Source organism: Carettochelys insculpta, chromosome 1 (genome assembly GCF_033958435.1).
Source record: "Carettochelys insculpta isolate YL-2023 chromosome 1, ASM3395843v1, whole genome shotgun sequence".
Taxonomy (NCBI): Eukaryota; Metazoa; Chordata; order Testudines; family Carettochelyidae; genus Carettochelys; species Carettochelys insculpta.
The window spans coordinates 58,896,251-58,912,990 of record NC_134137.1 but is presented as its reverse complement, the minus strand read 5'-3'; the positions used below and the strand labels follow the sequence as shown (position 1 = coordinate 58,912,990).

At 47.9% G+C, this 16,740-nt stretch overlaps 1 protein-coding gene across 1 annotated transcript in view; it reads right to left on the bottom strand.

Moving 5' to 3' along the window:
* The window catches only part of NHLRC3 (NHL repeat containing 3), a 40,845-nt gene extending 24,549 nt beyond the window's left edge, over positions 1-16,296 (bottom strand). The window contains exon 1 of the mRNA XM_074982548.1: positions 16,153-16,296. Within this exon, the coding sequence (XP_074838649.1) occupies positions 16,153-16,245 (93 nt within the window). The 5' untranslated portion in view covers positions 16,246-16,296. The remainder of the gene's footprint in view (positions 1-16,152) is intronic.
* Between the last annotated feature and the right edge of the window lie 444 nt (positions 16,297-16,740).

Below are 16,740 nucleotides of genomic sequence, written 5' to 3'. Positions count from 1 at the left end.
CTGGTCCTGCTTTCAGTTGGGGACTGGACTCGATGATCTCCTGAGGTCTTTTCCAATTCTGTGATTCTGTCACTTGTAGGCACTAAAGCTTTACATTGTTTTGGTTTTGAGTACAGTTATTTAACAACCCCCCATACTATATGATGTTTACAATAAAGAAATTGCACTAGAGTACTTGAATGAGGTGAATGTAAAAATACTATTTAGTATATCACTTTTACAGTGCAGATATTTGTAATCAAAATAACATAGGGCAAGCACTGTACACTTTGTATTCTGTCTTGTAAATTGAAATCAATACATTTGAAAATGTAGATAAACATTCATATTTATTACATTTCAACTGATAATCTATCTTTAACAATGAAACTAATACTGCAATTATTTTTGAGTTAATTGTGATTTAGCTGATCTCAGAGGGGTAGCCATGTCAGTCTGTAAGTTCACAAGAAACAAGGAGTTCTGTAGCCCCTTAAAGTATAACAAATTTATTTATTAGATAATGAGCTTTTGTGGGTAAGATCTGATGAAGTGGGTGTTACCCTTGAAAGCTCACTACCTCATAAATAAATCTGTCAATCTTTAAAGTGCCACAGAACTGCTCGGGTTTTTTTTATTAGTTAACTGCAACAAACTGACAGACCTATTTCCAACACATGCTGCCACCCTGCCAGAAACCTTTCTTGGAGACCTTCAGTTTGTCCTTTCATGCAATGAGAGCCAAAACTCACCTGTAAGGAGATGTTTGATTAGTAGCCTTGCCTGCAACTCAGCCACCCTGCCACAATATGCATCTGGCTACTGATTCTCGTAAGGATGCAGAGGCAGCCATGCTTCACCTCACCTCTCTCCAGAGATAAAATACTGGATTGTGCAGGGCAAATTGGCAAAGGAAAAAAATACTCAAGTTCAAGGTGGGGGCAAAAGAAGGAAAATAAATTACAGAGAGAATGAGTGTGGCAAAGAGAAAGAAAGGAACAGAGGAGTAATGAGCAGGGAAGTGGAAAGAAAAAAGCCATAATATGTGAACATAGCGGCTACGTCTACACTAGCCAGCTACTTCAAAGTAGCCGGCACAACGTCAAAATAGCACACGTCGTGTCTACACGCACCATGTGCTATTTCGACGTTCAAATCGACGTTAAGCGTTGAGACGTCGAAATCGCTACTCCCATCAGAAGATGGGAATAGCAGCCTACTTCGACGTTGAACGTTGAAGTAGGGTGTGTGTAGACAATCCACGTCCCGCTACTTCGAAATAGCGGGGTCCTCCGTGGCGGCAATCAGCTGACGGGTTGAGACGCTCTGTCCAGCCCGTGGGGCTCTATGATCTCTGCACTCAGCAGCTCATAAAGCTGCAGGGACCCGGAAACCTCGTAGCAGGAAGCTGGCAGCATGCGTGCAGCAGCCCTGCCACAAAGGTGTCCCTGCACAGCCAGAGGGACACCATAGCAGCCAGCCAGCCTCGCAAGCGCCCCCAGAGCTCCCCCTCCGGGCCATCCCAGGGCTCCCAGGCCTCCAGCCAGCGCGGTAGGAAGTGGGGCCTCTCCTGGACTGACCCTGAACTCTGAGACCTGCTGGGGCTCTGGGGGGAGGAGGAGGTGCTGCACATCATGGGGATTAAGTGGCGGAACGCAGAGGCACTCGCCCCGCTGGCTGAGGGCCTGGCTGCCCGGGGTCACCCTGCCCGCACTCCTGACTCCATCAGGAGTAAAGTCAAGGAGTTGTGGCAGGGTTACGCTCGGGCCTGGGATTCGGCCAGCTGGTCTGGGGCTGCCCCTGCCACTTGCCCCTATTACTGGGAGCTCAGGGCTATCCTGGGTCCCCAGGGCACCTCCTCCCCCCCAGCCACCCTTGACACCACGGCCGATGAGCCCCAGCCGGCCTCGGAGACAGGGTCAGGTCCAGAGGCCAGCCCTGTCCACCCAGGGCTAGAGCTGGGACCCTCCACCCCGGCCACCGAGTGGTCCAGCGAGGAGGGGGAGCTCGTGCTGGACATCCCGTCCTGCAGCTCCAGCCAGGTGTCCACTGCATGGGCATCTCCTGAGCCTGGCAGTGCACCGTCAGGTACATACCCCACAGGGCACAGACCCCCTGAGCATGGGACGGGGGCACCATTTGACCGGGGGCCCCCCACATCCCCACAACACCCCAGCCTGACATGGCCTGGGCAATCCACAGCACAGGGATGGTGCCACAGCACCAGTGCCCAGCCACCAGGGATGGTGCCACAGCCACCAGTGCCCAGCAGCACCTCCACCCATGGACGGTGCCGTGCCCCATCCACAGGGAGGGGAGAGGGGCGGACCACTGCATGCACCAATGGCGGATGGATGCGGGGGGACACAGGCCCTTGGGGGCATGGGGGGTGGGCCACAGGTCAAGGTTGGGTACTCACGGCCTCCCTTCCCCCTTTCCCCTTCTTTCTGCAGCTGCGTCATCCGTGGTCCCAGACAGCCCTCCAAGACCACCGGAGCACCAACTCCCGGGGTCACCACCTGCCCCAGGACGGGCCCACCCCCGCCGAGGACACTGCTACACCACAAGTGACCCCGAGGTGGCTGCAGCCCTCCAGCGCCAGGCGGACCTTACGGAGTGGAGGCTCCAATTCGAGGAGCGGGAGGCCCCCTGGCGCCGGGAGGCCAGGCGGGAATTTATTGCCACCTTCAACTGGGGGCCCACACTTTTGAGGAGCTGGTGGCCCATTTGCCTCCCCCCGCGGTCCTGCCTACTGCCCTCCCCACCGCCCCGCCTGATGATGTCCTGCCTGCTGCCCCGCCTGCTGATGTCCTGACTGCTGACCCCCCTGCTGTCCTGCCTGCTGTCCCGCCTGCTGCCCCACCCACCAACTCCTCAGAGCAGGAGCCACCCGGGGCCGAGGACCCACCTCGGACATACCTCCCCGTGCTCCCGGCCCCCAGCCGGCCTTGCTGGGGACCCCAGCTGAGAGGGGGACCGGCCAACCGTAAGTGGCGCGGCTCACGCCCTTCCACCCCCGCTCCAGAATGATGGGCTGATGTGTGGCGTGCCCACGTCTCCCCCAGTACATAGTTGTCCCCACCCCCGTGTATATAGTTATTTATAGTTGACCCCCCCATAATAGTTTATTAGAAATGTCCCCAATTGTATATAGTTATTATTTTCATTGAATCTGTTTTATATATTTGCTAATGTTATTTGCCAAAAAGAGGCAACATTTTTGTTCTTGTAAATAATGATAGTTTTATTTTTCCAAAAACCTGTGTCCCATGTGCTTTTGGTGAGGGTGAAGTGTGGGTGCTGGGGCGGGATGCAGGGATGGCTGTGGGGTAGCTCACTGGGCCCCCTGGTCAAAATACTCCCTTATGGCCTCCCGGACCTGGAGCCCGTCCTGGTGGGCCTGGCAGCTTGGGGCGGCGGCTGGCTGGGGGTAGGCTGTTGCGGCATCCTGTGCCCAGCCCTGCACGAAGGCCTCCCCCTTGCTTTCCACCAGGTTGTAGAGTGTGCAGCAGGCCCCCACAACCTGGGGGATGTTTGGGAGGCCCAGGTCTAGGCATGCCAGCAGGCAACGCCAGCGGCCTTTCAGGTGCCCGAAGGCTCGCTCGACCACTTGTTGGGCATGGTTGAGTCGGGCGTTGTAGCGCTCCTGGCTATCAGTGAGGTGGCCTGTATAGGGCCGCATAAGCCAGGGCTGGAGTGGGTATGCCGCATCCCCCACAAGGCAGAGGGGTACGGTGGTGGTATCCCCCAGAGGGATATCCCTCTGGGGGATGTAGGTCCCCGCCTGCAGTCGGTGGCATAGTCCCGAATTCCTGAAAATGTGGGTGTCGTGAGTAGAGCCGGGCCAGCCCACGTAGATGTCCTGGAAGTGGCCACGGCTGTCGATCATGGCCTGCAGGACCACAGAGTGGTAGCCCTTCCTGTTGACGTAGCGGCCACCACTGTGGTCTGGGGCGCGGATGGGGATGTGGGTCCCATCAAGGACTCCAAAGCAGTTGGGGAAACCCATGGTGACGAATCCCTCGATGGCCGCGTCCAGGTCCCCAACTCGGACGACCCTCTTCAGCAGCAGGGCATTGAGTGCATGCACCACCTGTGGGGAGGGAACATGGGTGCCTGTGAGGGTTTGCAGAGTGTGACCCCCTCACCTAGGCCCCCCTCCCCAGCAGGGGGTTCAGCCCCAGGCCTCCTTACCTCCATGAGGACAGCCCCGACTGTGGCCTTTCCCATTCCAAACTGCTGTCCCACGGAGCGGTAGCTGTCTGGAGTGGCCAGCTTCCAGACAGCTATTGCGACCCTCTTCTCGACGGGGATGGCGTGCTGCATCTGGGTGTCGTGGTGCCTGCGTGCAGGGGTGAGCCACTGGCAGAGCTCCATGAGGGTCTGCTGGCTCATGTGGAAGTTCCGCAGCCACTGGTCATCATTCCATTCCCCCATAACCAGGTGCTCCCACCACTCGGTGCTGGAGGGGTAGCTCCAGAGTCGGCGGGGCACCCAGCGGGGGAGGGTGAGGAGGGCCTGATGGTCAGGGGCGTCTCTTGGTGCTCCTGGGGAAGGCTCCCATTCCAGAATCTGCTGGGTGGCTGCCCAGGCAGCATCTAGAAGGGCGCCTGCTCCGCGGGAGGCCGCTTGTAGGGCTTCCAGCTGCTGCTGGACGTCCATGTCCGCAGGCTCGAGGCCTGTGAGGCTTGTATCACCAACGCAGGGCTGCTCGTGCAGTGCAGGCCAAGTGTATCTGGGAGGGGCCCTTTAAGGGAGCGGCTTGCAGCTGCCCCGGAAGGGCTAGTGTGCTCTGTGACCCGGTCCGTGGGCTCTCCTGGCCCCTTATTTCGAAAGAGGAGGTTTGTGTGTGTGGACGCTCCACGTTTCCTTCCGGGGCGGCTCTTTTCGATGTTCCCTGGCGCCACTTCGACGTTGAATGTTGACATTGCCAGCCCTGGAGGACGTGTAGATGATAATCGTCGAAGTAGCCTATTTCGATGTTCTTACTTCGAAATAGGTTACTTTGACATTGTGTCCTAGTGTAGACGTAGCCAGACAGGGAAAGCAAAAAACATAAAGACTTTGCCAAAGTAAGCAGCCATTAGAATTGCATTCTCCTAATAAAAGTTAAACTTGCAGACACACAGTAGAAAATAAAGCAAAAGGAACAAAAAGAGAAAAATGGATTTCTCACCTTTTCTCCCTGTCCTGTCCTGTGACATAGCTGTTCCCCCCACACCACTTAATCAAGAACAAAAAAGTTAAGGAGAGAAAACAATGCTGAGATTGGTTCCTTATTCTCAGTTCCTTACCTGTGCTCCATGTTCTTGGTTTCCAATTCCTTATTCAAGTGGCAAAATTATTTTAAAAACATCAATGTAAGATTTTTTCAATGTCAACAAAATAATCTCACTGAATGTGATAAAACATTAGACTAATTTCTTAATTTTTAAGTAAATAATCAAAGATATGAGTTTTGATTCCCAGCATGAGACGAAATAAGACTTGGATCACCCTAAGTGACATGCCCCATGACATGTTCTGACCCAGAGGTGTGCAAAGTGGGGGACAGGCCGGGGGCACGATCGGCTGCTGAGTCTCAGTCTTATCCATCTCATTATAAATACTGAAATATGTTATTGTTTTTATGTATGGGTATTCATGTTTACATACCAATAATAAAGTTTTTACATTCTACACACTTATTTTCCTATACGTGATGAAAGAAGGTTTTTTGCATATCAACGTAACTAAAGTTTCCACTGGTTTGGATTACATTAGACAGGTTGGGGGGTGCCTGCTAATTCCCTTATTCACAAAACATTTTGGGAGTAAGGGCACTTCGAAGTTCCACATGTACTTTGAAATGCCCCAGGCTACACGGCTTGCCGGCATTTTGAAGTTGCCAAGTTCAAAATTCGCGTGGCAAGAATTATGTTAATGCGGTGCTGCATATGCGGCGCACCACATCACTGCTATTCACTGCTCGGGCTCATTTACATGTCCCCTTCGAAGAAGGGGCTAGTGTAGACAAGCCCATACAGTAGCATTTTAGACTGACACATTGTAATGGAATTTGAAAGCTATCTGTATCTAGAATACATATAATTCCTGGCATTTTTAATTCCAAAATTCCATCATAGAAATGCCAGCCCTCAATCTGACCAAACTTGTAGAAAAACACAAAAAGGTTCCTAGTGTTGTGTGCTATTACAACAACTTTGTACCTATGACTTCAACTTTGTTTTGATACACTTCCCTATTTATATGAATAACATTACTTCTGTTGAACTAATCAATATTTGAAACAGTATGGCTGCAGCTGCACTATATTCCCCTTTTGGAAGGGGAATGAAAATGCAGTGGATTGGAAATGCAAATAAGGCACTGATTTATATATCACACTTCATTTGTATACTGGTGGCCACTCACTGTTCTGGTAGTGCTGTTTTCGGAAAAAAAAACAAGCAGTGTAGAAAGGGTTCATTCGACAACAAACACTGTTTTTGAAAGAATCCTTCTTCCTGAAAAATGCAAGGAAGAAGGGTGCTTTTGAAAGCAGGGTTTCCTTTTGAATGAACCCAGTCTACACAGGTTGTTTTTTTTTCTGAAAACAGCACTACCAGAACAGTGAGTGGCCGACATTATGCAAATGAGGTGCACAATATGTAAATCAGCACTTCATTTGCACTTCTGATCGGTGCATTTGCATTTCCCTTCTGAAAGGGCAATGTAGTGTAGCCGCAGACTGTAAATATAAATACTGTATTCAAGTTACATTTTTTCTGTTCTAGTGGAACTTCATTTTATCCAAACAGTCAGTGAATGGTATTTGGAAAAAACAAACAAACACTACTTTGAAATGCATCCACAAAAAACACACCTTATTTTTCAATTCACTTGCTAGCATACACAGAAATCTCTAGTGGAAATAGCCAAGAATAAAATTGCTGAATCTTTCTGTGATCAGACTTAACAGTAATATATAAGATACACAGTTCACCATAAATGGAATAATGTCTACTCAACTGACATAATCCATTGCATTTGTTCACCTTTATTCTGAAACTATAAAATAAGTACAGTTGTTATGATGTTATTATTATATTATTACATAACAAGTACAGACTATCAGCAGCACCAGCAACAACTATGGGCTCAAAAACAACAGGAAGTCCTGTGGCACCTTATAAACTAACAGATGTTTTGGGATGCCTGTTGCTGTCCGATGCCTCCCTCGATATTTCATTCCATCTTTCCCTTTCCAGTGTGGAGTGGCTTAGTTTCTGTAGATTAGCTCTGAACTAATCTACTATATTAGCTACTCATTCTCTGTGGGGTCTGCCTCTCCTATTCGAACTGTCCATTATTCCAAATACCAGGGTCTTGATTTTTCATTTATCATTCATTCTGCAGATGAGCTCAAATAGCTGTAATTTCAATTGTATAACCTTCGGCAGTAGGTTCTTGTTTGGCTATGTCTTGCTATATAATTCCTTGTTGGTGACCTTCTGCATCTACCCTATTCTCAGGATTTTTCTGTAACAACTCTTCTTGAATGCCAATATCCTTCTCTTTGAATCTTTCTTCATCACCCATGCCTCACATCCGTACAACATGCTGCTGAATACACACATTTTCAAGATGCTCAGCTGCACTCCTAAGCTAATTGCTTTGCTTTTCCAGATCTTATCCAACGCCTTCAAACATGCTCTTGCTTTCACTATTCTAATTGCTATTTTCTTCTTCCAGTCTAGATCATATGTTATGGTGTTCTCCAGATATGTGAACTTCGCTATGTTCTCTAGTTTGATAACGTCTGCACTGATATTTCTTCCCATTTTCTTACCTCCAAACACCATTGTTTTTGTTTTATCAACGTTCATAATCAGTCTGTACCACTTCCCTCCTCATTTAGCATTTACACCATTCTTGCTAGTTTCTGTTAATCTTCTTCAATGATACCTACAACATCCAAGTTGTCAATTCTCATCCTATGCACAGATATCCCTTCTACCTCTTCGTTGACCTTGCCCATCATCCTCTCTAGGTGTGTGATGAAGACACTCAGTGATATCAGATCTCGTCTCATACCTCTACTCGTTCTAAACCAACTTCCCAACTCTCAGAACATTCTAATTGCTGCCTCCACATTGTCAATGATATCCTTTAACAACTGTATCAGTCTGCTATCCACTCCATACAGCTCCAACACTGCCCAAGCCACTTTCTGATCCATATTGTCAAATACCTTCTGAAAATCAATGAAGCAATCATAGATGGTGCGTTGGATGACATTGGGAGAGATTTGCGGGCGTGAAGTCATTTGGTCAGGAAACAAAATGAAGCATGAGGCAGGAATCAGATTCCTTCTTAGCAAAAGAGCTAGGGAGCTTTGTGAGGATACAAACTGGTGAGTGCAAGAATGATGGTAGTGAGATTCGAAGCAAAACCATTCAACATCTTGGTTATTCAGGTGCATGCACCCATGTCAGACAGCATGGAGGAAGAGATGGAGCTATTCTATAAAGACTTGACAAAGATCTTGGAGCAGATAGAGAAGAAAGATGTGTTGATCATCAGAGAATGGAACGTGAAGGTCAGAACAGATAAAGAAGGTTGGGAGAGAGCCATGGGAAGGTTTGGATATGGAGAATGAAATGAACAAGGTGAGAAACTACTAGAGTTTGCTATGGAGCAAGAGACGGTGATCTGCAACATAAGATTCCAACAAAAGGATTATAGGAAGTGGACATGTTGATCAAATGACGGAAAGTCCCAGAAGATGATAGATATGATCTTGATAAGAAGAAGATGGGTAACATCAGTACAGCAGTGTCAAACTTTCCAAGGAGTGGATATAGGATTGGACCACAGTCTAGTGATCACAAACATGAAGATGAAACTCAAGAGAAAGTATAAGACACAGTTTAAGAAAAGAAGAAACGTGGCAAGGCTAGACAAGGAAAAAATATGGAATGCATACAGAGCAACGCTTGAAGAGAAGATTAGGAATCGGGCACAGAGAAAGACCTATATAAGAGAGTCAAAGGGATAGCCATGGAGATAGAAGAGGCAATGGAGCACATTGTTCTGGTAGAAGAGAAGATCAATAAGAAGTGGATTACACAAGAGACACTGAATTTGGTCCAAGAGAAGAGAGCACTGAATATTAGAAGGGATGTTTCTAAGAGAGCAGAACAGAAATATAGAGTGAAATACAATAAGGTCAGCAAGGCAGCCAAAAAAGATTAAGGTCAAATCATTAGAGGAGCAGTGTGAACATAGAGAGAGGTATTACGGACAGTGTAAGATTCAGGATGTGTATAAGATGATCAGAAACATTAACAGGAAGTGGCAGCTGAAGCACGTGGTGATCAAAGACAAGAACAATGAGATGCTCGTGAACAAGGAGAAGGTTGTGCAGTGATGGGCGAGATAGTGCATCAATCTGTACAAAGCACAGTTCGACTCAAGTGTATCAGAGGGTCTGATCAAAGAACTGAAAGAGATATCTCCACCTAGCATCGATAGCAAGGATGATATTTCAAAGGAGGAAGTAGAAACAGCAGTGAAATGGCCAAAGAGCAACAGGAGCCCTGGAAATGATAAGATTATGGGAGAGATGATCAAATATGGTGGACAACGTATGATTCAGGAAATACACCAACTATGTAATACAGCATGGAAAGCAAGAAAGGCACCTAAGAAATGGACAAGATCCGTGCTAGTGACAATAGAAAAAAACAGAAGTGCATTGGAGTGCAAGAACTGCCAAATGGTTGTCCTAACAAGTCATCTAGGCAAGGTGCCGATGATAATACTGATGGAGAGAGTGAGATTGCAGCTACAAGAATACCTAGCAGATGAGCAAGCAGGATTGTGGAAAGACAGAAGTACCATACAGCTGATATTGGCACTAAGATTGATTGCGGTGAGGGCTCAATGAAAGAACATGAAATAAGTACAGATGTTATTTATTATATTTTAATTAATTGAGCAATAGTTGCTATTATTAGTGACACCTATATTTAAGCCTTTCAAAAACTGTATGGTCAGACCTTGTTTTACACAGAAGGGAAGTTTCTTCATAAATTTCTGAATAGAACTGCTGCATAATCTGAGCTTTCTGCCACTCCACAAGGAGGTTTTTATGGTCTGTAAATCTGACAGTCAACTACTGCACCAAACATCCACATGACAAAGATGAGTGTGCAAAAGGTCCGGTAACATGGTTACATAGATTCTCAAGTGTGCCTAGACGAGTGCACTTTATTTACACAGTGCAAACCCATCCCCTCTCACCACATATTTTTACAAGTTTCAGCCTTCAGGGCTTCTCTTTCTTGTAATCAAGCAAGACAAGCTACCCCCCTCGTTCCTTCCTCTGAGGTATATATAGTCCCAGCCAATTTAGGCTGACATCTTTTTTGCCTCTGCTAATCAGGTTAAGGTTTCTCTAGTAAACTCCAATTCCCCTCTCTTAATTGGAGCTAGAGTTAGAGAGGGTAGGCTCAACAGTTTCTGGTCAACACCCTTGCACCGACATATGTGGCAATTTCCAGCAATATTCTTGGCAAATGTTCCTAAGTTAAGTATACTTTGTGTCCGTTAAATGCAAAGGTTATGTGTGATTGTGGACCAGGATTCTCTGTACTTTTCTAGAGGAGAGACAGAAAGGGAACCCAGAGAAGTGTTATGAACTGCTGAGAATTATTCTGCACAGTGGAGCCGTGTCTACACGTGCACGCTATTTCGAAGTAGCGGCGCCAACTTCAAAATACCGCCCGTCACGGCTACACGTGTTGGGCGCTATTTTGAAGTTGAAATCGACGTTAGACGGTGAGACGTCGAAGTCGCTAACCCCATGAGGGGATGGGAATAGCGCCGTACTTCGACGTGCAACGTCGAAGTAGGGAACGTGTAGACAATCCGCGTCCCGCAACATCGAAATAGCCGGGTCCTCCATGGCGGCCATCAGCTGGGGGGTTGAGAGACGCTCTCTCTCCAGCCCTTGCAGGGCTCTATGGTCACCGTGTGCAGCAGCCCATAGGCCAGGGCTTCTGGCTGCTGCTGCGGCAGCTGGGGATCCATGCTGCATGCACAGGGTCTGCAACTAGTTGTCGGCTCTGTGTATCTTGCGCTGTTTAGTGAAAGTGTGTCTGGGAGGGGCCCTTTAAGGGAGCAACTTGCTGTTGAGTCCGCCCTGTGACCCTGTCTGCAGCTGTGCCTGGCACCCTTATTTTGATGTGTGCTACTTTGGCGTGTAGACGTTCCCTCGCAGGGCCTATTTCGATGTGGTGCTGCGCAACGTCGATGTTGAACATCGACGTTTCCAGCCCTGGAGGACGTGTAGACGTTATTCATCGAAATAGCCTATTTCGATGTCGCCACATCGAAACAGGCTACTTCGATGTAGGGTTCACGTGTAGACGTAGCCTGGGCCAGACAAAATTGGACAACTGGTGTGGTTTCAAATGATTTTCCTGAGGACCTATAGGAGGATGCAAATGCAAATTTCCTACCTTTGGTTAGGCAAAAAACAGACTTTTGAAGCTGTGCTCTCAGTTTGGGCTCACTGTCTAATAATTACCTGCCCTTGGAATTTGAAGATTAAGGGCAGAGCAAACCATGTTTTGGTTCTAACCTGATGGTTTTATGTACTTGTAGCCATAGAAAAAATCCATAGGGGGAAGGTTTGAAGAACTACTAGATCACTTGCTGAAGTTGAGGGTCATCAGTAGTCAGCTCATTAACAGGCATAAGGTTTTATTGTTATTCTAATATTACACATGGGGAATATTGTCACCACTGCATGCACATAATGGAGATATACATATTTTTAATTTTTTGCACAGAAAAAATCTTCAGCTGGAAAGTTTCCACAGCCCTACCATTTGCCCACCAGAGGGCAGTGTAGTGATAGAACAAAGCAGCAGCTGCTAGATAGCTAGGGAAGAAAAAGATGGGGGCCTTACTCACAGCACCTGTAGGGCCAGGTGAGGAGATAGGAGATACGGGCTGCTGACGGTCAGACAGGGGCTCATAAGGGAGGAAAGACCAGGGTTGAACTGGAATGCAGACAAGGGGCCACAGGGGGAAGCAGGTGTAGCTCCAGTGTCACACAGAGACAGAAGTATCAGAGAGGTAGCTGTGTTAGTCTGTATCTTCAAGAACAACAAGAAGTCCTGTGGCACCTTATAGATTAACAGATATTTTGGAGCATAAGCTTTCATGGGCAAAGACCTGCTTCATCAGATGCATGGGAAGAGGTGTTCAGAGGGGTATTTAAAGAGTGGAGTCCCGGTAAAAGGGAGGGCCAGAGCTGACAAGGTCTATTCAGTCAAGGTAGAATGGCCCATTATCAGTAGTATGTATCAAAAGAGGAAAAAACAAGTCAGATCAGATGGGAATATTGCCAAATGTCAGAGTCTAATGTGGAGATGTTAACACCCAGGGCAGAGAAGCTGCTTTTGTGTGGGGCCAGCCACTCCCAGTCTCTGTTTAACCCTTGGTTGACAGAGTCAAATTTGCAAATAAATTGCAGCTCAGAGATTTCTCTCTCCATTTGATTTTTGAAATTTCCTTGTTTTAGGACTGCTACTTTTAAATCTATCACTGAGTGTCCGGGGAGAATGAAGTGCTCTCCCACGGGTTTCTGTACATTACCGTTCCTGATGTCTGCTTTATGTCCAACTCTGCTTACATATCTACACCAGTGATAACACTACAGGACCTAACATCAACCATACCATCAGGGGCTCCTTTACCTGCACATCTACTCATATAATTATGTCATCATGTGTCAGCAATGCCTCACTACAATTTACATTGGCCAAACTGGACAGTCTCTGTGTAACAGAATAAATGGACATAAATCAGACATCAGGAACGGTAATGTACAGAAACCCGTGGGAGAGCACTTCAGTCTCCCCAGACACTAAGTGAGCTCATCGGAATAAGGGGACTTCGAAGTAGGCGGGGCCCTTTCGAAAAGGAGCCCCATCTGGACGCGCCGCGCGGCAGCAAGGCGCATCAATTTCGAAGCGCCGCTGCCGCCCTCATGCTAATGAAGCGCTGAATATGCATCTCAGTGCTTCATTAGTAAACTTCAAAATGGCCATTTGCATGGCCATTTCGAAGTTTGGGGCACGTGTAGACATAGCCACAGCCAGTCAAAATCCAGTTCCCTAGTCAACACCATTTACAACAGGTAAGTGAGGTAGCAACATCAGTAGCATTCTGCCACTGAAGAACAATGTTTCAGGTCAGTGAGTGGGCATGGCCCAGCTCCTTCCAAACATTCAGATGATTGTGAGAATATGCCCCTTTATGGGACCTGAGAAACAATTTGTCACGTGGAGCCAGTCAACCTTACTTCCTTGTTCCATCACCGTTTACACTACAGAAGTGGCACAGCGCTACAGTTCTTCATTTTCAGGGTTTCTAAAATTTATTTTCCCTGGGAATTTATCAGTGTTTATTTGCACAACAACAAAAACAGGTTAAAATCAATGTAAAGAAACTATTAATGATTTTTCTGAGTAAATATCTGGGTTTATTTTGGTAAAGAGAAAGACAGGAAAATATATTTAAGTAAGTTAATGCTTTGAATTCCAATCATCAACGTGGCTTGCTTCAGAACTAAAACAAAACTCAACACACAATGCTACTTCTGACTTTAATTCCCAAATAAAACTTTTCATTTGAATAAACAATTTACTTAGCATGAGTCATTGTAAACTTAGCATTATTAGCCTACACACGCATTTAATAATTAGGCCACACCATTTGCAGCGCACGTAAAAGATGTTTGAGAAAAGGATGAAGATGAGTGTTTAAAAAGGGAAGAAAACAAACATCTGTATTGGACCATGTTTCAGAACATAAAGGAAATATTCAAAAGTTTTTACTTTGTTAAATCATTATCTACTAGTAGCCTGAAATGTGTACAAGTTGGATGTGAGACTCAACAGAATGTTCAGATGTACACATTTCAGAGTTTGCAGGCATGCCTGTTTGTTTATTCAACAGACAGCTTTGTACATACAGGCAGACTAATTTATTTCCGTAAAGCATATACCGGTTGAACCTCTGTAATCCTGAACTCTCTTGCCGGGCAACATCCACCATGAGTTTATTTGGCTGGACGATCACTTATCATGGAAGTGGCCAAGTCTCTTGTGGTCCTCTAAAGTTTGTTTACAGCTGCCAATCCTGGCTGTCAATGTTCTGCACTGTTATATAGCTGTAGTCTACTCCTAAATGCCTTCTAAGGACCCAGTAAGCAGTGGAAATGTTGGAAATGTGCTAGGCAATATTGGCCTGCTGTGGTCCAGCATATTCTCCCGGTCAGAACCAATCACGTCCCAAGGGTGCCAGACAAGAGAGGTTCAACCTGTATTTCATTCAATGTAATACATTTTTCTAATATCATAAGTTATTTTTATTTATGTGATTGATACAAAAATAGAGTAAAATCAGAAAAAAAACATTAACTTTTTCTCTCTTTCTCGGTGGTCACACAATAAAACCCCAGGAAGTTTTGGGGTTAAAAAAATCAATTTAAGCTGTAAACAAAGGGGTGTCTATATGTGGCATTATACTTCACAGGAACAGCTCTGAAATCAGTGAGTAGGGTGCCACAGGTCTTGAAGAACAAACTGACTATTGCAGGGATATATGATTTGGGTGACCTGAGGCCTAGCTAGTCACAAGGAGCTAGTCACCACACAAATCTTAACACATTGTTTAGTAATTTATATTTTGAACATGTTTATTTGATGTTTCTAAAAGCTAACTTGTACATTAATACATTTATCAACAATGGAGGCCTCAGCAAGGGGTGACCGTTGCAGGGACTGCTGGCTAAGTGCCCCCCTGCCCTGACCCTTCCCTACTCTTACCCCACCCCTTACATGTCCCTCCCCTTCCCACAGGTGTGGGAGTAGTCGCCCTTTCCCTGGGAGCAGCATGGCCTAGGACTGTCCCCGTACTCATTGGAAGTGGCATGACACTCACAGTGAACATGGGAGGGGATGTGTGTCCATGTGCCCCCCCGGACACTCTCAACACATCACCTCTGACCTTGGCATAAGTTAGCTAGGTACCATGAATAATGAGCTAGAACTAGGAACCAAGTTCAGCTCTTTCGCAGGGCAAGATAGACAAGGTGGGAGATAGAGAGAGAGGGTCTGGCTTGGAGAGAGGAAGAAGCAAGCTCCCCTTTCCTCCAGCTATCATCTCCTGGCCCAGCTCCCCACATCATAGCTGTTTATGGGAGCAAGGTGCCTAGAATTGCCAACTTCCTACTAGCACAAAACTGAACCTTCCACACCCCATGCCCTGCCCCTTCTCCAAGGCCTTCCCACATTCACTCCTTTCCCTCTTCCCTCTGTTTCTCACTATCCATCAACTCATTTGCTCATTTGCAGGGCGGTAATGAGGAAAGGGAATGAGGGCACTGGCTGAAGATGAGGACTCTGAGTTGGGGCCAGGGCTTAGGCACTTGGGTGCAGGAGGGGGTTCCAAGCTGGGGCAGTGGTTGAAGTGTGAGGGGAGGGCTCTGCTTAGGGGCAGAAACTCTGGGCTAGAGATGTGGGATTAGGGGCCCAGGAGGATGCAGGCTGGGGCAGGGGTTTGGCGGGTGAGGGCTCTGAGGTGGGCCTGGAAATGAAGGACTGTGGTGCAGAAGAGTTCTCAGAGGCAGAGACTGAAAGGTGCAGTGGGCGGAATGGGGAGCAGGGCTGGGCCAGGGCTTTAGGGGTGGTGGAGTAAGGGCTCTGCCTGAGGAAGCAGAACCTGGGGTGCAGTAGGATGCTCCGGGCTAGGACAGAGGGGTTCACTGCATAAGCAATGTGTGTCGTGGGAAGGGGGTTCATAGGGAACACATGCACCCCCAGCACACACACCCCGCAGCCACCATCAGCACTGCACTGCTTCCTCCCCAGCGTGGTGCAGCCCGAGAGCAGCGCAATCTTCCGTTCAACCCTGGCTCCCTGAGCGGGGTACGTCAGGTCTGGGACGGGGTAGCAGTGAGGTAAACACACACTCCCACAACCGGACACCTCAGCCCCGCCAGCCAGATGGGGCTTGAAGGGCGGGGGGGCAGCCTATTTAGTGACGTCTCCCGACCGCCCTCTCCGCGTGGCCTGGCGGAGGTGGGGGCACCGCCCGGCTGCCCAGACCCACCTGGGATCCCGGGAGCGCGCCATAGAAAACCAGGAGCGCCAGTAGGGCGGTGCCCATGGCAACCGCGAAGCCGCGCCTACCGCGTGCCTTCATGCAACCCAGCAGCGTTACCGATCACCTAAGCTTCCCCCTCCCATCCCCCAGCCGCTGGTGGCTGACGTCGGCAAGAGGCCCCACCCCTGAGCGTGTGCGAGCAGAGCCCAGCGGAACAGAGCCGGCTGCTTCCTGCGTGGGAAGGGGGAGGGATTAACTTTGTCACGTGACAGGACAGGCACGTCTGGGTCTTTGGACGTGTAATTGTCATGTGATATCGGAGACAGAGCGATAAGGTGTCCCTTCTAATTTTTTGTACCCTGGTGCTCTCCTTTGGGGGTGTCCAGCTGAGTGCCTCCGCCCAAGGGAACATTGTACAGCGCCTAGGATTTTTAAACAATTTACATCACTCTTTCAAGAGGACGCTAAGAGCATAGAGACTCGGGATCATGAGCGCTGAGTAAGAGAAAATATTCCAGTCGCTTTCAGGCACTCAGTTTAGACAGCTTATTCCTGAGGGGCCGTGTCACATGAGGGGTCCATAGGCATACGAGC